The sequence below is a fragment of the Pezoporus flaviventris genome, unplaced genomic scaffold (genome assembly GCF_033815535.1).
Source record: "Pezoporus flaviventris isolate CSIRO_AGI_PZ_B2104156 unplaced genomic scaffold, CSIRO_AGI_Pfla_v1 ptg000049l, whole genome shotgun sequence".
Taxonomy (NCBI): Eukaryota; Metazoa; Chordata; class Aves; order Psittaciformes; family Psittacidae; genus Pezoporus; species Pezoporus flaviventris.
In genome coordinates, this window is record NW_026892597.1 from 45,754 (window position 1) to 70,984 (window position 25,231).

Here is a 25,231-nt window from a genome sequence, read left to right on the forward strand (position 1 = left end):
AGCAACTTCTTGCTTATTCTTATTACATGGACTTGCAAGCTATCGTGGTTTTAGCCTTCATAAATTTTTCAGAATGGGTTTAAAGGATGTAAATACACATATGCTCCATATGTTATTGGTGATCTTTGGCCCAATACCTGTAACAAGGAAAAGGAAGATACATTTTGTATATATTCAGTCAAAAGCCCCCAGTACTCAGTGCTTGAAGTAGTTGGGAGTGCTGAGATCATAACAATAGAAGGATATTTTTCCTGCTTCTCAATGACATGGTTGATACCTGACTCTGTGCTAAGTAGGTGCAACTGTGGTGTTTCAGAATTGCTTGCCATACAGGTGGTCTTTGAAAGACAGTGCAGGTGTAAGTGTGTTGGTGTGTCTGAGGTGTCATAGCTGAAGCATGTGTTTTATGCAAAATGTTGACTAAGTTTAAATTTGGTGGTCATAAACAGAGGATTTTAGTGCCTTAGAGGGGAGCAGAATTGATGATTGATTGCATGTTCCCTTTGCTTGTTTCTAACAGGTTCATTATTATAAATCCCTTTAGTCTAAAGAGATTTCCACAGGCATTTTCTGTCATTTAGAATATTTAATGTCTGTCCTTTCGTCACATGGAGAATACTCTTCTATTGCTAATTAAAAAACTTTAATTTTTTGTATTATAGAAATCTGTGAAATTAAAAAGCCTCACAAATCAAGCTGGTCATATTGTAGTTTAAATATTATATTTTATTTAAGAACATGATATATATTAGTTTGTGGTAAGTGTTCATGGTATTAGCTGTTCCAAAGTGATTTGATACTTCCTAATGAGACACCTTGTTCATATCTACGCAGAAACAGGGAAAGTGGTTACATGATATAGGACAACTTCATTTAAAGAAGCAAAGAAAATGTAAAGTTTAAAAAAATTAAGAACTGTAGAAATAAGCATCTGGTCAAGAAGCCAGCATGCAAAAGCATTCCAAATTTTTTATTTTTTTTTTCATTGACCAGCAATACTTTCTTCTGTTTTTCTTCCCCACTTCTTTCCTCTGGCAGTGTCAGAATAACCAAAATACAAGTGAAAGGCATAGAGAGGAAGCTGAAGCACTAAAAGAACTCCTGAGGGAGCGAGAAGAGACTGTTCAGGATCTGAAGGAACAGCTGGCTCTAGCCAAAGTGAATCTGAAAGATGCTGAAATCAAATATGCCACACAGGTACAGAAAAACTATCTGTTCATCAGTCTGTGTCTGTTTCCCACCCCGCTATTTACACTGAGCAGCTGAATGATAGTTCAGCTGTAAGTGACCTGCAGTGATCATCTAATTCAGCTGCCTGACCACTTCAGGGCTGACCAAAAGTTAGTGTTTCTATTAAGGGCATTGTCCAAATGCCTCTAACACTGACAGGCTCTGGTAATCCAGTTCCAGTGTGTGACTGCTCTCTTGGTAAATAAAGGTTTCCTAATGTACAGTTTGAACTTCCTCTGGTGCAGCTTTGAACCGTTCCCATGTGTGTTGTTACTGGATAACTTGAGACTCAGTTGTTCCTGAGGCCATGCTGCTGCTAGGGAATCTGGCTAAGTCCTGCAGCCTGGCAGAGGCAAGGCTGCCAAAGCTCCGTGCTCCTCAGTCCAGCCAGTAATGTGGCTGAGAATGTGTTTCTAGCTGGTGCACATGTGCCACTCCTGTATACATGTATGACCAGCCACATAGATAACAGCCAGAAGCACCCAGCACTCACACAGTTCAGCATCCTCACATTATCCCTCTGTGGCAGCTCAGATGAGAGTATACAGATGTACATTGTGGATCTTGCCAAAACCTGTGGTTAGACACTCAGTCTGCCCAGTAACTGGTCCCTGGATTCAGGTCTCTGCAGTTGCTGGCATGTGAACATGCAAAGCCTCAGGACCCACGGTTCCACTCCAGCTGCTGGTACAGAGCTGTTGCTCACACATGTGCACAGAGCTGGCTGGGACTCCACTGGTCCCTCCAATAGCCACCCCCCCTGTGCTGGCTTGCATTTTAGAAAAATGTGTGTGTTAATGCTTGCGTGCACACATGTACCCCATTACCACACCTGACCAGGGATCCTGATCCTTCTGGTGGCCAACCTCCATGTGCTCTCACTTTTAGAGACACAGGGATGTGCAGGGCTCTCCTGGTCTCTCCAGTAGCCAGCTCCCTCAGAGATTTGCACATACACAAAAGTGGTATGCTTGGCAGTCCTGGGGTAAGGCTTGGACTTGATGATTTTAAAGGTCTTTTCCAGCCTCACTGATTTCTGTGACTCTAAAAGCAGGTCTCATCCTTGGAGACCTTCAACACCCTGTGGTGTTTGGTAGCTGGCCAGGACTTCCCTGGTCCATCCAGTAGCCAAGTCTGCCTGTGGTTGGTCTCTTGGGCCACATCCCCTCTCTGTCTTAGCTCCCAGGTTACTTTGCCTACTTGTCAGCTAGTCTGGCTTGATCCTCACTAGTGATCATACAATGACTTGTACACTGACACTCATTCCTGTTTCTGGCCCTATATACACACAGGCACTCTGACCTGTGGTCCCACTGCAGAAAGTGCAGAAGAACTGCACTGAAGTTCACTTGCTCTAATCTCCACAGTTGCTGGTACCATGGACACACAGGCCCTTTGACCCACAGTCTGAAAATATTCTTTCAGCTCCTAGACCTACCATTGCCCCTCTGTGTTCTACTGTGAATGTGCAGAGGAGCTTTTTATCACATAAAGTAACAGCTGTTTTATGTTACATTGTGCTTATTTTTAGAAAGATTTCTGTTAATACTCTGCATTGCAGGTTTAACTTTTCATCTGTGAATTGGGCTTTTTCCAGTACAAATAAAACCCCAGAAGTTTTATGGACTTGGAATTACGTTGTAATCATATTCTTATCATTTTGCTTATTTCTAGGTGAAATTCTATGGTTTTGCTTTCTGAAATACTATCAGTTAATATATACGTATTAGACAGATAAAGGTACCACTTGACCAAGGTGGCATATAGGATTATAAAGCTGAAGACCTAATTGCATACATAATATGCTGGTGCATGTTGAAAGCAAGCCTGTGTGTCTGTCAAGGTCATCACCTTCTTGGGTTTGGTTTGTTGGGTTTTTTGTTTGTTTTGTTTACTTTGTAGCTTATGTTTTCAGCTGAGCTCCTTGCAGGAAGTGATTCAAGAGAAGGAAGCTCTCCTGGAGGAGCAGACTCACCAGCACCAAGCTGAATTGCTCAAGATAGTGGCCCAGTCAGATCTGGAAGTAGAAATGCAGCAGGTATATTTGATAATCTTGTTATGGGATGAGAAAGGAAAAGAAATTTTGATAGTCTGATGACACCCCAAGAGAGCAATTCTCATCAAAGTAACTCGGGGTGAGAAGAGATATGATTTGATTGTTTGGGTTTTGGGGAAATGCAGGTTTGGATTTTCAGAGTCCTAGCTTCAAAACACTCATTTGCTATCAGTTAAAAAGAAAGAACAGTTTAAAAGAAGTATTATATCATTGTGCTTCAGTTCCCTCTTTGTGAAGCAATGGTGAGCTCTTCCCACTGCACAGGGGTTCCAGAATAAGTATTAACAAAAGTTAAGTTATCCAGGCTATTAAAGTAACTGTTACGAAAACTAGATGTATGGATGAAACCAGGAAATCCTGCCTTCTTATGTTAGCCTCCCAGATACTGGTATAGCACTGTCTTTCTCACAGAACCTGCGTACACTTCAGAGAAAGCTAGAAGAGCAGGAAGCAGTTCTTCTGGGGCGAACTCAGGTGGTAGAATTGTTGCAACAGGAACTAAGTACTGCTAAACAACAAAACCAGGTACCTTTTCATGTTTTGCTTATTGCCTTACTCTCATGTGTAAGTGGTGGATGTGTCATTTGTCAGTAGCTCAGAAGTTACCAGATTAAGTTGTTTCTGGCACCAGTTTTCCATCGTGAACTCAGCTGGGGGCTCCCTCATTCATGTTTTAGAGCTGCAGGTTTCTATGCATAGGTTGTAGTAGGTGCAGGCAAACAACAGGAATAGGGATGCTACAGCAGCCACCTCTAGTGACCCATATTCTGGGCAGGTGAACAGAGACAAAATCTATCCATACTCCATGCTGCTGTTTCTGGACTGCACTGTCCTGGCTAGATCAGAGCATAGACAGATATTCTTTGATATGTCTCGCTGAGATATGTCTCGCTGAGAACTTGCTGATAAGATGACATAGCTTTTGGAGAGGTGTTGACTCTCATTTAATCATTTTGGAGTGTGAGGAGAATGAGGTCAAGTTGTGCAGATATGGTTATATATACATGTGCCTCTTGAGACAGGGTTTAGTATGCAGTCTCTTCAAAGGCTCATTTGCAGGTATAGGATGACTGTATTTTAATTATTTTTTTTAATAATATCGGAACTTCTAAAAATAATTCTCCATCCCTCTAGAAAAATACTGTATTGGTCTCATATTAAAAGGTTGCACCATCTCTAGCCAGTCTAGTGCTGAACCTCGCTTTGATAACTTTTACACACACACTACTCTATTTTTATTTTTTTTTTACTGTGTGTCACAGCCAGGATTACTGGTGGGACCTCTTACCACCAGGAATAGGTGAAGAACCTCAGTGAGCTGATTTGTACTTGCTACTGATTACATTGCTCACCAGGGTGTTCTGTGGAGTGGTGGCATAGATGCCTTAATGGCATGGATGCTGGGGTTCCCTGACTCCCCCTCTGTGTGTTTAACTCCCCTCATGTACATTATAAGGTCAGACAGAGACCTTGGAAGATCTTGAGGCCATGTGGCTGAAGCTTCTCTTCCTATCCATAGCTAAAGAGAGCTTCTTCCTCATCAGCCTCCTCCTGAAACCGGCTATGCTGCTGTTCTGACCCTCCACCGCTCCAGGAGGAGGAAGTATGATGAAAGGAGTTCTGGCAAATGTATGGTCTCTTTCTGTTCTGTGGTTCTTAAATCTCCGATCAATGTCAACCACTTTCTGGGATCTTTCTTGAAGCATAGAGCACTATGAAGCACTCTGTTACCTCCAGTTGCCTATTTCAGCATTTTTTAAACCCATTTCACACACGCATTTTTGTTCTGGTTTTGTTTTGTTTTGTTTAATTTTACTGTAATTGTTGAGTCTCCTCTCTGTTGCCATCCTTCCCTTTTTGGGAAGCTTTCTTTCCTCTAAAAGAGAACTCATGGCCACTGTTCTGTTGTTTCTTTCCTTTACATTCCTTTCCTCTAAATTAAGACTTTTCTATACCAAAATTCAGAGTTCTTTTTTCTCCCAGCATTGCTTTCTTCCAATTTGCAAATAGTAGAGGAGTTTCATTCAAACAAATTGAGATTTATGCTATATTTATTTCCTCCTTTTTGCTATGTAGGTATTTGAAAAGGATTTAATGTCAAGCTTAAAATATAATTTGGGTATTTTGCCTTGGCAAGGTGTTGAATTAGTTGAGAGTTAATTTCCGTATCCTTTTACAGACACTTGTAGGTCAGTGCCAGAAGATGGAAGTGGATCTAAGTTCCCTGAGGGATGGCCTAGATGCAGAGAGACAACGGTCTCAGGATCTCAGAGAGAAGATGGAGCTAGAACTAGCTGAGAGGAAGCTGTCCTCCCATTGCTTGCAGGAGGAGGTGCAGTGTCTCTCGGTGCAGCTGGAAGAAGCAAGAAGAGCACAAGCTGAATTAGAGGCCAAGTGTAAAGACCTGAAGAAGGAACAAAGGCTGGAGGTGGAAGAGAAAAACCTGCAGATCAGTGGTCTTAAGGTGGCTAAGCAAGAGCTGCAATCTAGCCATGCTGCCCTTGTAGCTGAAAATGATCGGCTGAAAGAGGATGTTGACCGGCTGTTGATGCTGTCTGCCAACAACAGTGCTACAATACAGAAACTACAGGGTAAGCAAGCACAGTGGTTCAGTGAAGCACGTTCTCATGAGCTTAAGGATCATTGAGCTGCCTTCTATTTGTATTTGTATTTATAGTAACTCATAAGAAAGTCTTGGTATAACAGTTCCTAATTGCAGAGGAACATAGGAGGGCTTATATTGTATCAAACTAAAGATCTCTTTATTGTGATCCCACGTTTCTGTCTTTGGCGGTGAACAAAGCCAGTTGCAAGAGGAGGAGTGTAAGAGCAGGGCAGCATATCTGATGCTTTTCTTGTGTACTGTCCCAGCCTATGATCTTTCGAGGCTTGTAGATTTCTTGAAACAGATTGAAGTTTCTTAATTAATTTTTAATAACTTGTTGGATTTGTTTCTGTCAGCTTACGTAAGTTATTTTTAGATATGCCACTTTCATTAGAGTCTGAATTTCTACTGAAATTATAAGTAAAACAACCAAGGAAAACATTTTCTCTCTAAGCTCGTATTAGAGCTAGTAACATTGATCTTGCCTCAAGCTACTATTTGAAAGGGTTTTTTTTCCCAGCCCTGTTATGTCCCAAAACTGAAGCAGTGACCGAGAGATAAGTGATCTCATATACTCTTGTGCATACATGTAAATTGGATGTTTCAGCAAAAAAGGCGAGTCTGCACCCTAATTCCACTTTTTCCTCTCCATTAGAAGAACTTGTACAGAAATCTGAAGAATTTGTCTGCTGTCAGAATGAGCTGAAATCCCAGTCAGTAATGCAGGTCCATGAATTGGAGAAACAGGTATGATCTTTTCATATCAGTCTCCTGAAATTTCCCATATGCTGGAGAACTGAAGTGGAATTAAATGTTTGAAGTTCTTTTTTGCCATATTCTTGAGAAAGGCTTTTATGGGTTCTCTTAGCTGCTGTGCAGACAATTTATAACTATGGAAGCCTGGGAAGAAATAGGAGTCAGTCTGAGTAATTTAAAAATTTCTAATGGATTTGGTTCACTGGAAGATTAAAGTGCATGTATAAACTGTATTGAAATGTATCTTTCTCCCCTCCATCCTGTATTTAAATAGGATGAAACAACTTCACAGGAAAAAATAATAGATCAGGAGGATCAGAAAGAGACTTCACTTCTACCCACGAAAAACTTGGAAATGCAGGAGACTGAAGGTGGTATGATTATCCTTACCTGTTTTAATATTCTTAAAGAATTTAAGAATTATTCTTGCCTATTTTTAGCTAATAAACATAGAATCATAGAATAGTTAGGGTTGGAAAGGACCTTAAGATCATCTAGTTCCAACGCCCCTGCCATGGGCAGGGACACCTCACACTAAACCATCTCACCCAAGGCTTCGTCCAACCTGGCCTTAAACACCGGCAGGGATGGAGTATTCACAACCACCCTGGGCAACCCATTCCAGTGCATCACCACCCTCACAGTAAAGAATTTCTTCCTTCTATCCAATCTAAACTTCTCCTGTTTGTGTTTTAACCCGTTACCCCTTGTCCTGTCACTATAGTCCCTGATGAAGAGTCCCTCCACAGCATTCTTATAGGCCCCCTTCAGATATCGGAACACTGCCATGAGGTCTCCATGCAGCCTTCTCTTCTCCAGGCTGAACAGCCCCAACGTTCTCAGCCTGTCTTCATACAGGAGGTGCTCCAGTCCCCTGATCATCCTCGTGGCCTCCTCTGGACTTGTTCCAACAGTTCCATGTCCTTTTTATGCTGAGGACACCAGAACTGCACGCAGTACTTCAGGTGAGGTCTCACAAGAGCAGAGTAGAGGGGCAGGATCACTTCCTTTGACCCGCTGGTCACGCTCCTTTTGATGCAGCCCAGGATACAGTTGGTTTTCTTGGCTGCAAGCGCACACTGAAGCTGGCTCATGTTCATTTTCTCATCGACCAGCACCCCCAAGTCCTTCTCCGCAGGGCTGCTGTGAATCTCTTCTCTGCCCAACCTGTAGCTGTGCCTGGGATTGCTCCGACCCAGCTGTAGGACCTTGCACTTGGCATGGTTAAACTCCATGAGGTTGGCATCAGCCCACCTCACAAGCGTGTCAAGGTCCCTCTGGATGGCATTCCTTCCCTCCAGGGTATCAACCGAACCACACAGCTCTGTGTCATCGGCAAACTTGCTGAGGGCGCACTCAATCCCACTGTCCATGTCAGCGACAAAGATGTTGAACAAGACCGGTCCCAACACCGATCCCTGAGGGACATCACTCGTTACTGGTCTCCAGCCAGACATTGAGCCATTGACCACAACTCTTTGCGTGCGGCCATGCAGCCAATTCTTTATCCACCGAGTGGTCCATCCATCAAATTGATGTCTCTCCAATTTAGAGACAAGGATGTCATGTGGGACAGTGTCGAATGCTTTGCACAAGTCCAGGTAGATGACATCAACTGCTCTACCCCTGTCCATCAGTTCTGTAGCCCCATCATAGAAGGCCACCAAATTGGTCAGGCAGGATTTACCCCTAGTGAAGCCCTGCTGGCTGTCACCAAGCACCTTGATTTTCATGTGCCTTAGCATGCCTGCCAGGAGAATCTGCTCCAAGATTTTACCAGGCACAGAGGTGAGACTGACTGGTCTGTAATTCCCCTGGTCATCCATTTTCCCCTTCTTGAAAATGGGGGTTATATTTCCCTTTTTCCAGTCATGGAAACTTCACCTGACTGCCATGATTTCTCAAATATGATTGACCGTGGCTTAGCAACTTCATTCGCCAGCTCCTTCAGGCGCCGCAGATGGATTTCATCAGGTCCCATGGACTTGTGCACGTTCAGGTTCTTAAGATGGTCTCGAACCAGTTCCTCTCCTACAGTGGGCACAAGGTCTTCATTCTCTCAGTCCCTGCGTCTGCCTTCCAAGACTTGTGTGGTGTGGTCATAGCATTTGCCAGTGAAGACCAAGGCGAAGAAGTCATTCAGAACCTCAGCCTTCTCCAAATCCCAGGTAGCCAGTTCTCCTGATAGCTTCCTGAGGGGGCCCACTTTGCCCCTAGTCTGTCTTTTATTTGCAGTGTACCTATAGGATCCCTTCCTGTTATTCTTAACATCCCTAGCCAAGTTTAATTCTAACTGGGCCTTAGCTTTTCTCACCTGGGCCCATAGCTTCCTAGACAACATCCCTGTATTATTCCCAGGCCGCCTGTCCTTGCTTCCACCTTTTATAAGCCTCTTTTTTCCCTCTAAGCTTCCTCAGCAGCTCCTTATCCATCCAAGGAGATCTCCTGGCCCTCCTGCTACACTTCCTTCTAGTTAGAATGCCACACTCCTGAGCTTGTAACATGACCATGGTTACTGTTTCATTATGCTTTTCTTGCCAAGATCTTAAAAAAATCCCTTTATGATTCTTTCCAGTGATTAAAATAGAATTTAATTTTAATGGGAAGAGGAACTACTTGAATCTCAGGCAGTGAACAGACTGACAAATAAGTAAACCATCTGGACTGTGCATCCATTGGCTTGCTTGCATGGTGGTGTCCTGTGATATGAAGCGATGGTTGGTGTTTTGGCCATGAGTGGGTACAACTTGTTACCTGTGTGGTTCATGTGTTTCATGTTCCTGCGTGTATGATTTATGGTGATATTGCAAAGAACAGGGAGAAGACATGAAAAAACTAGGATGAAAGCAAGGAGGTAATATTATGTAAGCTTTTCCATAAAAGGGTGCCAAGGTTGTCTTTATTTTGATAGGCATACTAAGTTCAGTGAATATTTTGGTTTATTTGAATGTCAGTTATGCCTAAGGATGGTAGGAAATTTTTTTCTTTCCAAGACACTGCACACTAGCACCTTCTTAGATTGTACAAAGCAAGATAAAACTGAAGTAGCAGCTCCTCCCTGATACAGAATGCTGACAATCTGCAGGTTGTGCTCCTGGTGAGGGTATTTTTGGTACATTTTGCTGAAACAGTAAAGGGCCCATACATGTGCCACATTAAAACAAAAAAAAGACTTTGTTTTTGAGTGTCTAGTCATGTAGACTGGTAGCAGTAATATTACCACTCTGTCAGAATTGTAGTATAAAAAGATGAATTCCCACAGTTTTTGACTTCAAGGTACAGTGTTATAGTAAATAGTATTGGTCCCAGTATGGACCCTTGAGGGACACCACTTATTACTGGTTTCCACTTGCCCATGGAGCCATTGACTACAACTCTTTGCACACAACCATCCAGCCATTTCCTTATCCATCCAACGGTCCATCCATCGAACCTGTATCTCTGCAGTTTAGTGGCAAGAATGTTGGTGGGGGAATCCTGTCAAAGGCCTTACAGAATTGCTTACAGAAGTCCTCCTGTTATCATGTCCTGAGTTAAGTATATCCAGAATGCACCTGGAAGGATTCCATAAAAGCAAGTCCTTCCTTTGTGGAAAGGAATTCCACCTGAACCATGCAGTGACTTCTAGAACTTCACTGTCACATCACTTAAAAGGTCTTTTCCTATGCATGTGTGCCTACATGTTTACTTCAAAACAAGCTGTTTTTTGTTGTAATTCTGTTTCCAGTGGGTGTCTTGAACATTTGGTTACTGACTTATTTTTCAATTTTAATACTGGGTGATGTAATTTCTTTACAAAAAAAAAAAACACACCAAAAGATTAAATGGAAACATGTAAAAACTCATAATCTTTAAAGCCTACTCTGTAGGTTCTAAATATTTTATTATTCATGTTCATCTCTTGATGATTTTCTAATTTGTCAGTCTTATTTCAAGTGGGATGCCTAAAAATGCCAACAGTACTCCAGTCCTAACTTGAGTAGAATGAAGTAAGGGTTTACATATAGTTACCTTATATTTTGCAATTTCTTATGATTTTCAAGCAGACTTCAGGTTGCCCAGAGAGGTGGTGGATGCACCATCTCTGGAGACATTCCAGGCCAGGCTGGATGTAGTTCTGGCCAACCTGATCTAGTTGAAGATGTTCCTGCTTGTTGCAGGGGTTTGGACTAGATGACCTTTGAAGGTCCCTTCCAAACCATTCTGTGATTCAGCAAATGCTTCCAAACTACTTAAGTATCATTTTCTAACATATAAACATTTTTTAAGTATTTGTACAGTCTTTTTATTTTCATGGGCTTAGCAGCCCATTTTACTAGTATCCCTCTTGCTGTCTTTACTGGCCACCTGGATTCCTTAACCTTTTCTTGAAGCAGTTTCACCTCTACACTAAGAAAATAGACAAGAGTTAGGTTAACAGTTGGACTCCATGATCTTAAGGATCTTTTGCAACGTAAATGATTCTGATTCTGTTATCTTCAGGAAAAGCCTATGAAATTCAGGCAGTTTCAGAGATAGCAGACATCTGGATTGGGTGCTCAAGATTGCTTTTCAGAGTCATTGTATAGATAATTTAACATTAGATATAGGGCTTTTCCTAGTTCACTTAAGGAAGAAAAAGTTGTTAAGACTACAAGTATGGTATGACTTGATAAAGGAAAGTCAGTTTCACTGCAAACAGACAGACTGCTTTCCAGATACTAGAATTCGTAAAGCCAATTCATCTGAGCCTTCTCAAAATGCATACTTTTAACTTGGCAAATACCATTTTGTATGGCTGATTATATATAGAAAAGGGTTGAAAGAGGTACAAATTAAAACATTGTGCCATATGTTAATGCTGTGTTGTCATGGTTTAACCCCAGCTGCCAAATAAGTCCCACACAACTGCTTGTTCACAACACAGCCAGTGGGATAGGGAGGAGAACTGGAAAAAGGGTAAATCCATGGGTTGAGATAAGAACAGTTTAATTATTTAAGTAAAGTACAATGTAATGCTACTACTGAAAATGGTAAAAAGGGAAATAACAAAAAGAGAAATACAAAACTAAAAAAAATAAACAACCCAAAACCGAACCCCCAAACAAACCAGAAACTAACAAAGGACAGTGATGCATGGTACAATTGCTCAGCACCTGCTGAAGAAGAATTAACTCTGGAAGTTAATTCTGAAGTTTCTGAAGAAAATGAGCTCTGTTACAGCTTAAACCAGGACATATGTCCTTTGGATGCTCAGAATTGGAAAGTATAAAATTTTTATCCCTAACAGAACAGAGATTGAAGGCAGCCAGTCATTTTATCACATACCATGGCATACCTAAAACAAATCTATGTTACTGTATATGCCAGTTTACAGAAATGTAAGTGTAAAAATTTTCTGAGTCAAACAGCAGCTGAGTTCTTGCACCAGTCTTGACTTGGGCCATAGCCCTTGAGTGTCTTATTCTTCTCTAATTTTAACAATTTCTCATTTAACTTTTAGCCAAATAAAATTTAAAACATTTTGCTACGCTAATTCTTTCTTTTCTCTCCTTTATCAAAGTGTTTCTTAAACTTGAAACTCTATAACTCTGTCAGCTGTCCGTTAATTATTATTTTCTAAAACATGCTTACACCAGCATCTTCTTTTGGTGGTTCACATTAAAAAAAAAAAAAGACCCAACACAAAACAAATTATCCAATGAGAAACTATAGAATCATGGAGTGGGTTGGGTTGGAGGGGGCCTTCAGCGGTCATCTAGTCCTTCCCCTCTCCAATGAGCAGGGACATCTTCAACTAGATATGAGTTTATATAATTTATATATCTTCACTACTAGTGTTACTAACAGCTGTGTGCCTTATTCTTGAAAGCTCCTGAAAGAATATCCTCTTACTCTTTAAATCAGGTTTTTAACTTTCAAAGAAATTGTTTGTGTTTGAATATTTCAGAAAAACCAAACTTGCAACTTGTACTCCAGGAGCCTCAGCAGGGAGCTGTGGTGGTTGCCGAAAATGCAAAGCAGGTAATGATTAAGCTGCTGAAATAAGCTAAAATAAAAATAGGTCAAGGACTGGCCTTAAACAGATAAGCTGTTATGGCCTTTTTTAACAATCCTCTTTGAAAGGTTATTATTAACTGGATTAATGATGAAAGATGGAAATAGCTTCCAAATACTGCTTGTACTGTCTTATCAGATTGGATTTCCCTTTGCCGGCTGTGTGGAATTCCTGTGTCCTTCATCTACCTAATCCATATTCATGCTATTTTCTGCCTCTTATGAGTCAGTTCTTCAGCAAAACCATAGGCTAAACTGAGGTAGATCTCAGGAAATACAATTCCAAATGTTCGGCTGCCATTCCAGGATGCCAGCCAACCCTATCCATTCCCACTGCCCTGATGGGGATCTGGCAGACTGAGTGGAGGAAGCCGAGTTCTCTTTGTTAAATGGGAGACAAGTAGACTCTGGTAGTACTCTTGTACTGTGAACAGCTGCAGGTACAATTGCAGTCAGTCTGTTGGTGAGAACAGTGCAGGGTTACATACCTGCTGCTTTGCTTTATACTCAGTTAGCATGGTGATGGAGATGACTGCCTCTGTATGTCTGTACTAAGAACTTGTAGAATTTTTAGGTTAGAGCAAGGCTTGGGCTCTTTCCAGGCTGCTCTGCTCTGTTTCAGCCTGCCAGCAGAGGGAAGAAAATACTGTGTTTTATCTCATATATTCCTCTCCAATAAAGAGTTAATAGTATATATGTTACTGTGAAGTATTAGGGCAAAAGTTGAAATTTGGGACTCGTGTTGGAACTGGAGAAGGCATTTTGAGTCAGGTCATTCTGCTTGACTTCAGACCCTTACATTCCAGCTGTCTGTAGTTGAGGTGTATGCTGGTAGATCAGTGGGTACACTCACACACACACATACACACATATGGTCTTTTTGAGGGCAGATACAAGCTTGATATGGGGCAGATATGTCTATTTTCTAGTCTTCTTTGTAGACAGTGGAGATAACGGGTTCTTTAGCATATGATTCACTTAGACCAAGGTGGGTGTTGAAGATGGGTGTCTTGGTTGAGACCCAGCCAGTAACTGAGCACCACACAGCTGCTCACTCACCCCTTTCCCTGTGTGGAATGGGGAAGGGAATCAAAAAAATGTAAAACCCATGGGTGGAGATAAGAGCAGTTTAATAACTAAAGTACAATATAATACTACTACTACTATTAATGATAAGGGAAACAACAAGGGGAAACTAAAAGGGGTAAGGAAAAACGAAGAATAACCAGCAGTGATGCCCAATACAATTGCTCAGCACCCGCAGACCAATACCCAGCCCAGTCGAAGCAGCAGTCTCTCTCTTCTGGGTAGTTGCCCCCAGTTTCTATCCAAGCATGACATGGAATATGGAATATCCCTTTGGCTAGTCTGGGCCAGGTGTCCTGTCTCTGCTCCCTCCTGGCTCAAAGGGTCAATGAATTCAACCCTAGAATTGTCCATTTCAATGGCTTAATTCTAAAAAGAGTCTGGCTAAATAGCTTGCACGTAAGAATTTACACTTGCACATCTATATTGTGCATTTGTGCATCTTACCCATGACTTTAGGCCAAGATATGTGTGGATCCAAACACAGTTCAGGGGTTTGGGTGATGTGCAGAAGTTATTCTGATGCATATAATGTGTTCCATTTCAGTGCTTGGCGCTTGCAAAGGCAAAGTGCTCTAGAAGTTTGGGCTAGCGATGATTTCCTTGGGACCTGTTAGTGCTCTGTACTTACATTCTAGGTATTTACAGCAAAAGTCAATTCTGAACACTTCATTTTGTTTTCAGTCTTTCTATTGTTGGGCTGGGTAGGGTTTTTTTTTCAGTTGCTTTTTTTGGAGTGGGAGTGAGTAGCTTTTCTTAGGGACATTTTACTTACAGTCTCTTTGTATTCTAATGCAGACCCTTTCCCACAGAAGCAGTACCAAGTGTCAATTTTTTGTTGTGGTGAAAGCCTATGTGTGCTGGGAGCTGGCCAGAAATACTGCTATTCAGTTTAGGTGCTCTTTAACTTGTAAGTGGACTTTTCAGAACGAAGAAATTAGTAGATGAAGTCTCAGTTCCTGTACGGATGTCAACAGCAAACTAACCAATTTCCTGAGCAGTTTATTCAGCATCTTTGTGTGGGTAAAAAGAGTTTGTGTGTGTGAAATAGCAAAATCTCCCCATTTTTCCAGCGTGTTCTGTCTTGTTCAACAGTCAGGTTCTGTCCTGTCCGATAGAGAAGCGGGAGACATACAGCAGTTAATAGATTGTTGTGGGGTGATTTGTTATCTGTGTGGTGGAGCCTCGTGTAACTTTCCTGGGAAGACTCCACATTCTTTATCTGCTGGAGTAGTGAGGCACAGGGAGCGTAGTGGTAACCACATGACTTCTCACTTTCTCTGCTTGGGTGTTTCGGTGAAAGGTTATGGATCTGTAATGAGACTCTTTGAAGCAGTAAAGGTGCGAAGGAATATCATAACCTGCTGAGACAGGTGTTAGTCTTTTGCTTAACATCAAAACCAATTTACCAGTTTTTAAAAATATCTTTCTTAGGCATCAGAGTTACATCTAAAGTTGGGACTGATAGTTTTTACTTAAAACTTGGCAGAGCAGCTAAGATACCTGTCTTCTAATGCAGAGATCAAAACTAAGTATTTTTTCTTCAACGAACAGAACAAAAAAGTTGGACCTGAGGTGAAATGTCAAGACCTGCAGACTCCGGAAGCTCCAGCCTCTTACATAGACTGCTCTTCTGCAGGTGAGGACACAGAATAAGGCATGTGACAAGAAAATTGTGGAAATCTGAGAAGTTTCAGGGACAAATCTAAGGTGATTTGGAAACAGAATCTTTGAAGTCAGAATCTAAAGATTTCTAGGACTTAGAAAAGATGCACATGAGGTAGAAGAGAATATGGTAATGTGGGATGGATAGGATATATCAGAAGAGAAGAAAGAAGTGGTTCCTGAGATGGGAAGGAAAGAAGGGTTTGAAGGAGAGTGTGTTTGTAGATGCAAAAGTTGATGTATAAGACACTGAAGAGAATTAAGATGAAGTGGGTTCCTCTCTGCAAGCCAGCAAATGTCTTTTTATGTCTGGAATTACCACCACCCCACTAACCCAAATTAAAAAAAACACCATCCAACCACTACCAACAAAAAAAACAGAACACAAAACCCCAACAAACCAAACTAGTCTGCTGCCTAGTTCACTTGTCTGTTTACCTCTTCATTCTTCTGCAGAGGTTAGATATAGTGCGGATTTAGGTGATGCCAGTATGCAGCACATGCATTGCGTATGCAGAGCTATTGGGATTGACTGGTGTAATGCAGGTTCAAACTCTTTTGTTGGTGTTTTTTTTTGTTGTTTTGTTTTTTTTTTTAATCTTTCTCACCTTGGAAACTAGAGAAGCTCCAGTGTCATCTATTGTGTCCATTTACACACTGACTTTACATGCAACATGTTATGCTGGTGGTGTTTCTTTTATCACTAGGTGTGTCAGGAGTACTGGTGAATTCTGAAGTGCAAAAGCCTTTTATTGACACTTCAGTGCTCCCTGAGGTAAAAATTTGGTCTGTAACTTTTTTTTCCTCTTGGTATTGTATGCATCTGTGTTTAATTTAAAAGCCCCAGAGAGCTGTTTTATTAACATCCTGACACTGCAGCAGGTTGTAAGAGAGGGCTCTCTTTTAGCGGTTCCTTGTAAACTGTTTCTGCTCTCCAGACTGAGGAACGGACTCATGAGCCTTTATAACACAAGAAGTTGACTTATTGGTGGGCTGCTGATTCATTCTTTCTGGGAAGGATTTGTGACTGCTTTTCTTTTGTTATCTGTTTTTGAGGGTGGGAGGAAACCTTAATTATTTGGAAAAAGCCAGGCACTTTGATACAGATGCTTTGTCTAGTGCTCTCACTTTGAGATGGACACAGGTGGGAATATGGGCTTCTACACCCTTTCTTTGCTGTTTTAAATTGACAGATAGAATGGGGAGCAAAACCTCCTCATTCAGAGACTATGGATAGGATGCCAGGAAAATGTGGCTGGATAAGTACACTGGAGGGCTTTTGAGAATTGCAGCAGAATTGAAACACTTCAGAATCATACTGTCTTGTAATCAAGAGAGAATGGGAAATAATGGCATAGGAAGTTATAGTTATGGTCTAATTCTAAACCCACAATCTTTCATGCTGCAACTTCAGAACTGAAATGAACAGAAATAACCTGACAAGTCCTCCTGTTATTAGTGAGGCTACAATTCATTTCAATAGCCAGCTCAGGAAACGGTATTCCTAAACTAAATGGGAATGCAGATACTTCCAGAAGTGACTTTTTCACAGGATTCAAAGGAAAATTGAAACCTATTACTTTCTTTTAGGCAAGAACAGATGCCTTTCCCACCGGAAGTGAGCAGTTTACTGAGGGAAGTTGTCCACCTGAAATTCTAGAATATCTTGCTGCAGAGAAACAGAAAGAACTATCAGTTTTGCTGCTGGAACTGAAAGAAGCCCAAGAAGAAATAAATTTTCTGAAAAGGCAGCTCAAGGGCCCGAATGATCTAACTTATACAGGTAACCAAACAGGAAAAGCAGCTGACCAGCCAGAAGGTAATTCCCAGACACAGTTTCTTGAGAGGGAAGAACAGAAGGCTTCACATACACAAAATGAGTTTGGCAGTTGCTCATTACTGAGAGAAATAGAAATTGGTGTGCTTCAGGAAAACACAATTGGTCTTCAAGAGGTGCCCCAGGGGAGTACTGTCCCCTGCAGAGAGGAGAATGAGGCAATGCAGGATTCTACAGCAGATCCAGAGCCTGGCATCTCTCAGTCTGAAGAACTGTTCAGGTTGCAAAGACAAATTAGTGAACTGCAAATAATTCTGCAGAAATCAGAAGAATCCTATAAGAAAGATCGAGGAGAAAAAGATACAGAAATAAACAGGCTAAACCTGTTGGCTGAGGAATACAGAAAAAAAATAGAGGAGTCTGACAGTGCATTTTGTGTTTTGACTGAAGAACGAGATCAGCTCCTGTGTCAGATGAAGGAACTTTCTACCATAGCAGAACTAAAAGAGCAAGTGAGGAAACTTGAGGACAATCTAGCTCTTTCAGAAAAGCAGAGGCTGTCAGACAGTCAAAGCAGTCTTCTCAGAGAACAAATCCAGAGCCTTAGAAATGAATTCAAATCTAAGGAGATAAAAATTGAAGCTTTGCAAAATGACCTGGATGAAGCACAGCTTCAGCTTTCTGACCAGGACATGCAACTAAAAGATCTGAGAAGCCAGATTGAGAGGAAGGAATGCGAAGTACTTGATCTAGAACAGCTTTTGAGGAAGAGTACAGCTGAGGTAAAAGAACTTTACCAAAACTTAGCCTCAAAGGGGGAAGAAGCATCAAGCCTGAAACAGCTTGTTGCTGAACATACCAGGTCTATAGAGAGCCTGCAAAAAACCTTGCTGGAGAAAGACCGACAGATGACAGAGATCAGTGTTAGCATGTCTGAGAAAATGGTTCTGCTGAATGAAGAGAAATTTTCTCTAGCAAATGAGCTGAAGAGTCTGAAAGGGCAAACAAGTCTATTACTAAAGCATCAGGAAGAAAAAGACCAAAACATAGAAGCAAAAGATACGTATCTGATTTGTGGGGTATCTGAGCACCAGTATGAGACAGAGGCAGCGTGTAAAGACACTGAGTTGTTAGTAAATAAAGTTGAACTTCTGAAAAAAGAAAATGAGCAAGTAAAGCGGAAGCTGCAAGCAGCACTTGCTAACCGGAAGGAGCTTCTGAAGAAGGTTAGCAAACTGGAGAATGAATTACTACAGTTGCAAAGAGAACATGAATCAGAACCCTCAGTGGCTCAAGCAGCTGAAGGGGAAGAAAGTTCAACAAGCATGATAAGCAGAGAAGTGAATCTTGAAAGCCAGCCCAGTGAAGAGTATCTAATTCAGCTGCTTTCTGAAAAGGAATCTGAGCTGCAGAGCATCCGGAAGGACCTGCAAGATAAAGAAACAACTGAAGCACAGTTACAGGCAATGATTGAGGAGATGAGGCAAAGGTTGCAAGGTAGGACAGATATTGTTCCAGTTAAAGATGGAATCATGGGGAGTCAGACAATTGCTGACAGAGTTGTTGAAACCAATAAAAGCCCAAAAGACAATGAAGAAAATGAAAAAAATACTTCAGAAGTTATAAATCTTGAAGAAAACCAGAAGTCTGCTCTGAGAGAGAGAATTTCAGCTCTTGAACAAGAAAAAGAACAACTTCAAAAAAAACTTCAGGAAGCTCTGGCATCTCGCAAAGACACTATAAAAAAAGCTCAAGAAAAAGACAGGCATCACAGGGAACAGCTGAAACAGCAGAAAGACGATTACAACATCCTACAAGAACAATTTGATAAGCAAAGCAGAGAGAAGGAAAGCATCCAAGCTCAGCTCAGACAACTCCAAGAACAGAAAGGATCAAGAGAGAGTATTGTTTTAAATCCAGGAGTGTTGGAGTCTTCATGCACAGAAACAGAAAATACAACAAATAACAAGCTTGTACAAGTTGCAGGTGTTTCTGGGGAAGAGGAAAAACTTGAAAAATTGTGGGTGAAGAAGGAGGAATTGGAATATAGTCTTAGCCATGTGCAAAGTGAACTTGCTTGCAAATCAGAATTAGTCTTTCATTTGCAAGAACAGACAGCACAGTTGTTTCTGGAGATAGAAAGGCTGAAGAGAACCTCTGACCAAGCTGAGGCTAAAGCAGCAAATCTTCAGGCAGAACTGGAGGAGAGTCGAGCAAACATTTCTAGAGAGGGCAGTCTGGAAGACCTGAAAGCACTTACACACCAAAAGGATGAAGAAATTGAATTTCTTAACTTGCAGTTAAGGGAGAAAAGTGAGGCTCTCAGTCATGTGCAGACACAGTTGCTGGAAAAAGAGGATTCAGTCAAGAGACTATGTAGTCAATTGGAAACTCAAGCTCAGGTACATGAGGAACAAAGCAAGCGACTGCAAAGAGAGTTACTTGAAATTCAGGAGAAGCAAGATGCCGGTGCAGAAGCAGCTAAACAGAAGAATCAAATGCAGAGAAAGTTGCAAGCTGCGCTTATCTCTAGAAAAGAGGCACTAAAGGAGAGCAGATCTCTAAAAGAGGAGCTGGCTAATGCAAAAACTACTATTGAAAATCTTTGTGTCAAGTTGACAAATATGGAAAGCCAAATATGTGGCCATGTTAAAGAAAGAGATACTTTGACAGAAAAGTTAGCTGGCCTCACGGAACAGCGAGAAAAACTTATTGCAGAAGTTGAAAAAGTACTTACAGAAAATCAGAATCTTGATGGATGCTGTAAAAACCTGACATTTACTCTGGATAAAGTTGTTTTAGAGAAGGAGCAGCTGGAGAAGGAAATGGGATCCTTGAAATGCTTTCAAGCTGCTGAGAATTCTGAGTGGCATGAGAAATACAGGGAGCTGCAGAAAGAATATGAAACTCTCCTGCAGTCCTATGAGAATGTGAGTAATGAGGCTGAGCGGATTCAGCGTGTTTTGGAAGCTGTTAGGCAGGAAAAACAGGAAATTTTCATTAAGTTGAAAAGTGTTGAAGCAAAAAAAGAAGAAACAGATAAGCAGCTACAGGAAGCTGGACAGGAAATTGATGGAATGAAGGAGAAAATGAGGAAATTTGCAAAATCAAAGCAGCAAAAGATCCTGGAACTAGAGGAGGAGAATGAGAAGCTTAGAGCAGAGATGCATTTTACAGATGGAGAGCCACACATGACTGTAGATGTCATTACAAATTCGAACCTGAAAGAAGATATGGAGAGTTCTAGGAGGGATTACCAGTCTCTTTCTACTCAGCTTGAGACAGTAATGGCTGAAAAGAAGTCTCTTAATCAAGAGATCACAGACTTAAAACGTCACTTGGAGTTAGCAGAATCTAAGCTGAAGGAAAGCAGAGAACTGGTAGACAAGTATGTTTCTCAGAAGACAATAGAGGAAGAAACAAATGAGGCAGTTGTCACAGCACCACCAATAGAGAGGACTGAAAATCAAGTGGACGTAAGTTTTAGACCAGAGTCTTCTACTGCAGAGCTGGAACAAAATGCATTTGGAGGTAGTAGTCCTTGTGAAGATCTTGGTACCTACATACAGCAGATAGCTGAGCTCACAAAGCGAATCACAGAACTAGAAGATAATAGGAAGGCTTCAGAACAACAGCTGGATGACATCCACATGTGTGCTGAGACTTTAGCAGGTGAGAAAAGGGCTTTAGAGACCCAAATGGAAGAGAAAGTCCATGAATTGAATTCTCTTCAGGACACAGTTGCAAAGATGGAACAAACACTCCAAAAAACCAAAGAGGACCTCATCAAGATGACAGAATTGAAGGACACACTAGAGGCTGAGAAGGATGATTTGGAAGAAAGGCTCATGAATCAGTTGGCAGAACTTAATGGGAGTATTGGAAACTATCAGCAGGATGCAAAAGACTTGCAGATCAAAAATGAGCAACTGCATCATGAGCTTCAGGGTTTGCAGAGAATGATGCATGAACTGGAGGAGGAGAAATGTCAGATGGCAAAGGAGAACAGTAAAGCAAGTTCGGAAAAGCAAAAGGAATTTGTAGAAAAGCTAAAATGCAGTTGGAGGGGAGACAGCAGCACGTATGTAAGGGACCTTCAGGAACTGCTGAAACAGAAACAGCAGGAGATTAAGCAGCTGCAGAAGGACTGTATTAAAAGCCAAGAAAAGAACAGTAGCTTAGAAAGAACTGTTAAAGCTCTGGAATTGCTGCAGAGTGAGTCTCAGAAAGAGATAGAAGCAGCCAGAGAGACTTTAGCTAAAGCAGTTGAAGACACCAAGAAAGCCCAGGCAGAACTTGCTGTCTGCAGAGTAGTACTGGATGACACCCAGAGTGAGGCAGCAAAGGTTCTAGCAGAGAGTGCCAAAGTGAAAGAAGAGTTGCAGACAAACAAGGAGAATATTAAAAATCAAATGAAGAAAAAAGATGAAGACTTTGAGAGAAGACTGGAGCAGGAAAAAGACAACCACTCAAAGGAAGTTAAAAGCATGGAACGAAAGCTGGCAGCTTTGCAGAGGGAGAAAAGCTACCTGGAAATGACTGTTGGTGATCTTCAAAACTCCTTGAAGACAAAGGATCAAGAAGCCAAGCAGCTGGAAGGCAACCTAAACAAAACACTAGCCCAGCTTGCAGCCTTCACCAGGAGCATGTCTTCCCTTCAGGATGACAGGGATAGAGTAATAGATGAATCAAAAACATGGGAGAAGAAATTCACTGAAACAATTCAAAAGAAGGAGGAAGAAATACGTTCAAAAGAGGAAATCTGCGTTGCTCTAAAGGACCAAATGAAGCAGATGACCTTACATGTGGAAGAACTTCAGACTCATATATCCAGGTAAAGAAAGTGATAATTACTCAGCTAGTATTCTTGTATTTCCTTTTGACAAGGCAGCAACCACAGGTGAGGTGGGAATAGCCTTGCCTTTTGCAGTATACCAGAAAGAATCTGGAGTGTGTAAATATGCTAAAAGTGATACATGATTGGCAAAACTAATGAATGCCTAAGATGGTGAGCACATTTAATTTTCCTGCTAAAGCCATAAACATAAAGCTTATCTCCTGGATCACTTATGTTTGGATGGAAAAGAGGTTTGGAGTTATGTCGTAGGGAGTTACTATGTATTTGTTGTCTGCACAAGGATAAAGGGAATACCTATGTTAAATCTGTTCTCTATGACAAGCAGCAGCCATCCAAATACCATCTGGAGCCTTTATTAATCTCAAATTGGAAATAGATTCTTTTGTGTAGTTGTTGCAGTCAGAGGTTAAACTTGGCAGGTCAGGAGAGGATTGGGATACATAATTACAGTTTAATCCCAAAGTAGATTTTGACGGGAAAATGTGCATCTGGGAATTTCAAAAACTCAAAGCCTTAACTGTTCTTACATGAGTAAAATTGTTCTATAAAGTTTGTGATCAAAATACTATATGTTTGCATGCTGGACCATGAAATGAACATCAAGCATATGACAACAGTGATTTCATTGAAATTTGTTTATTTGTTAGCTGCAATGGATGACAGAAAATAATTTTAATGAGAAGGAGGTGGTAACATTCAGTGCTTAACCTCCTCCATTTCTCCAATATTGACATTAAGATTTATCTCACTGGACCACTTCTAAAACATATTCCCCTAGCATTACCCCTTTCAGACGTTACTGCAGTCATAACTGGGAAGGATGCCTTGAGTTTCAAGTTGAGGGAAAACGAATCACCTAGATGTTGCCAGCTTGCTTGCTTAAAGTAGAACTAGTTTTGTGGCTTTTCTAAATCAGTATAATCAATGAAAATTTACTGTGGTTTTGGATACTGAGGTATTTTATTGATTTGCAACTTTCTCATCTTTGTTTGTAGGCTGGAATGGAACAAGAAAGACTGGGAGTCTGAATCCAGGAAGGAGATTCAGCATCATCAAAAAACATGTGAAATGTTAGAGGAGGAAAAAAAGGAGCTTTTGACTCAGCTTGAAGGGTCTCAAAAACTGTACAGCAAGTCTCAAAATGAACAGCAAAAACTGGAGTCAGAAATCAGTAGCCTAAGAGATCAGCTTGCTGACTTACAGAATTCCTTCACCAAATGTGAATCAGTCAGAGAAGAGCTGGGGAGCATGGTCAAGCAACAAGAGACCAGTATCCAGAATTTCAAATTCACCTGTGAACAGCTTGAGGGTGATCTGCAAGCTTCCAAGGATCTAACCAATAAGCTACATGAAGAAATTAGTGCCAAAGATCAAAAGATCATTAGCTTGCTGTCTGCCAAGGAGGAAGCAGTTATGGCTGCTCTCTCTGAATTACAGCAGCTACATTCTGAAGAAATTAATGAGTTGGAGAATAGACTAAGTAAAGAGGAAGAAGATAAAAAAACCCTGGAGAATGAGAAGAACAAATTTCTTGACAAACTTGACTCTCTCACTGAAAAGATGAAAATAAGCAGAGAAGAAAGTAAGCAGCAGAAGGCACAACTGGACTCTTTCACTAAGTCCATGTTATCTTTACAAGATGACAGAGACCGCATTCTGAGAAACTACAAGCAACTTGAGGAACGTCATCTTACTATAATCTTGGAAAAAGACCAGCTAATTCAAGAGGCGGCTGCTGAAAACAATAAGCTTAAGGAAGAAATCAGAAGTTTTCATAGCCGGATGGATGACCTAAACTCTGAGAATGCCAAGCTGAATGCAGAATTGGTGAGGTATAGAGAGGACCTGAACCAAGTGATTTCAATAAAGGACTCCCAACAGAAACAACTTCTCAAAACACAGCTTCAGCGGAGCCAGACTCTGGAAAAGGAGAAGGCAGTCATAGAAATACAGCTGAAAGAGTCTGAACATACTCAGGATGATCTCAGGAAGTGCATGGAAGCTTTAAGAGAGGATAAAGTCAGTATGTTGCAAGAGATTGAAACCCTTACATCTTCTCTGTCTCAGGCGCAGAATGAGGTGACAGCATTACGTGAGGGTAGTGCTATCATGGAGTATCAAGCACAACTGAAGGTCCGAGCAGAAGAGGCACAGGAGCTGAGTCATAAGCTTTCCCTCTCTCATAAAAGGATAACAGAACTTGAGGCAGAACTAGTATCTATTCAAAGGGATGCAGCCAAGAAAGTGGGAGAGGCTGAGGACAGGCTTTGGAAGGAATTGAAGCACCTGCATCATGATGCAGGGATAATGAGGAATGAAACAGAAACAGCAGAAGAGAGAGTAGCAGAGTTGGCACGGGATTTGATGGAAATGGAACAGAAACTTCTTGCGGTCACAGATGAAAACAAAGATCTCAGAGCTCAAATTCAGTCTTTTGGGAAGTCCATGAGCTCTCTTCAGGATAGCCGGGACCAGGCCAATGAAGAGCTTCATGTTTTGAAACAGAAATACTCTGCAGATTTAGAGGAACAAAAGATTCTAGTGCAAAATCTTCAGAAAGAGGTGGTTGAGCTACAAGAGGAGCAGCATTTCACTGCCAGGGACCGAGATACAGCAAGGTCTGAGCTGGCAGAACTGCAGAAAGCCACTGATGAAAGAGGTCTTTTGGCTGAGATTGAGAAACTTAATCAGAAGCTCAGCATGAAAGATGATGAGCTCCTCCATTTGTCTTCAGAACTGGAAAGCTCTTCCAACCAAGTCAGATCTTTCTCCAAGGCTATGGCAAGCCTGCAAAATGAGCGAGACCATCTGCTGAATGAATTGAAAACACGTAAGATTGAAGAAGCAAAGCAAAAAGCAGAAGGGAGCACTTCCACCACTCTTTCAGAAGTGCAGAGTCTTAAGAAGGCACTGTCCTCCTTGCAGAATGACAGAGACAGAGTAGTAAGTCCTTGTTCTCACTTCTTGCTCTTACTTAAAGACCCATAGGAGATTTGGATCTTTGGATCTTAAAATTTAGCACACTTAGATTGCATATTTGCAGTGTGAAACACAGATACTTGTTTTCACAGTCATAAAATAATTGAGGTTGGAAGGGACTTCTAGAGATCTTCTATTCCACTGTCCTGCTCAAAACAAGGTTAACTGGAATAGGTTGCTCAA

At 41.3% G+C, this 25,231-nt stretch overlaps 1 protein-coding gene across 8 annotated transcripts in view; it reads left to right on the forward strand.

The window, feature by feature from the left end:
* Positions 1 to 25,231, forward strand: part of LOC133277050 (golgin subfamily B member 1-like) — a 45,290-nt gene that overhangs the window by 6,413 nt on the left and 13,646 nt on the right. For 3 of the 8 annotated variants that reach the window (XM_061468559.1, XM_061468562.1, XM_061468566.1), the window contains 11 exons: positions 1,039 to 1,197; positions 3,146 to 3,268; positions 3,698 to 3,811; positions 5,466 to 5,877; positions 6,547 to 6,638; positions 6,922 to 7,021; positions 12,577 to 12,650; positions 15,324 to 15,408; positions 16,142 to 16,209; positions 17,025 to 22,045; positions 23,065 to 25,012. In XM_061468559.1, coding sequence (XP_061324543.1) covers positions 1,039 to 1,197; positions 3,146 to 3,268; positions 3,698 to 3,811; positions 5,466 to 5,877; positions 6,547 to 6,638; positions 6,922 to 7,021; positions 12,577 to 12,650; positions 15,324 to 15,408; positions 16,142 to 16,209; positions 17,025 to 22,045; positions 23,065 to 25,012 — 8,196 coding nt within the window. Of the gene's footprint in view, positions 1 to 1,038; positions 1,198 to 3,132; positions 3,269 to 3,697; positions 3,812 to 5,465; positions 5,878 to 6,546; positions 6,639 to 6,921; positions 7,022 to 12,576; positions 12,651 to 15,323; positions 15,409 to 16,141; positions 16,210 to 17,024; positions 22,046 to 23,064; positions 25,013 to 25,231 lie in introns of those variants that run through there. The other 5 variants (XM_061468560.1, XM_061468561.1, XM_061468567.1 and 2 more) reach the window with 5 other exon arrangements.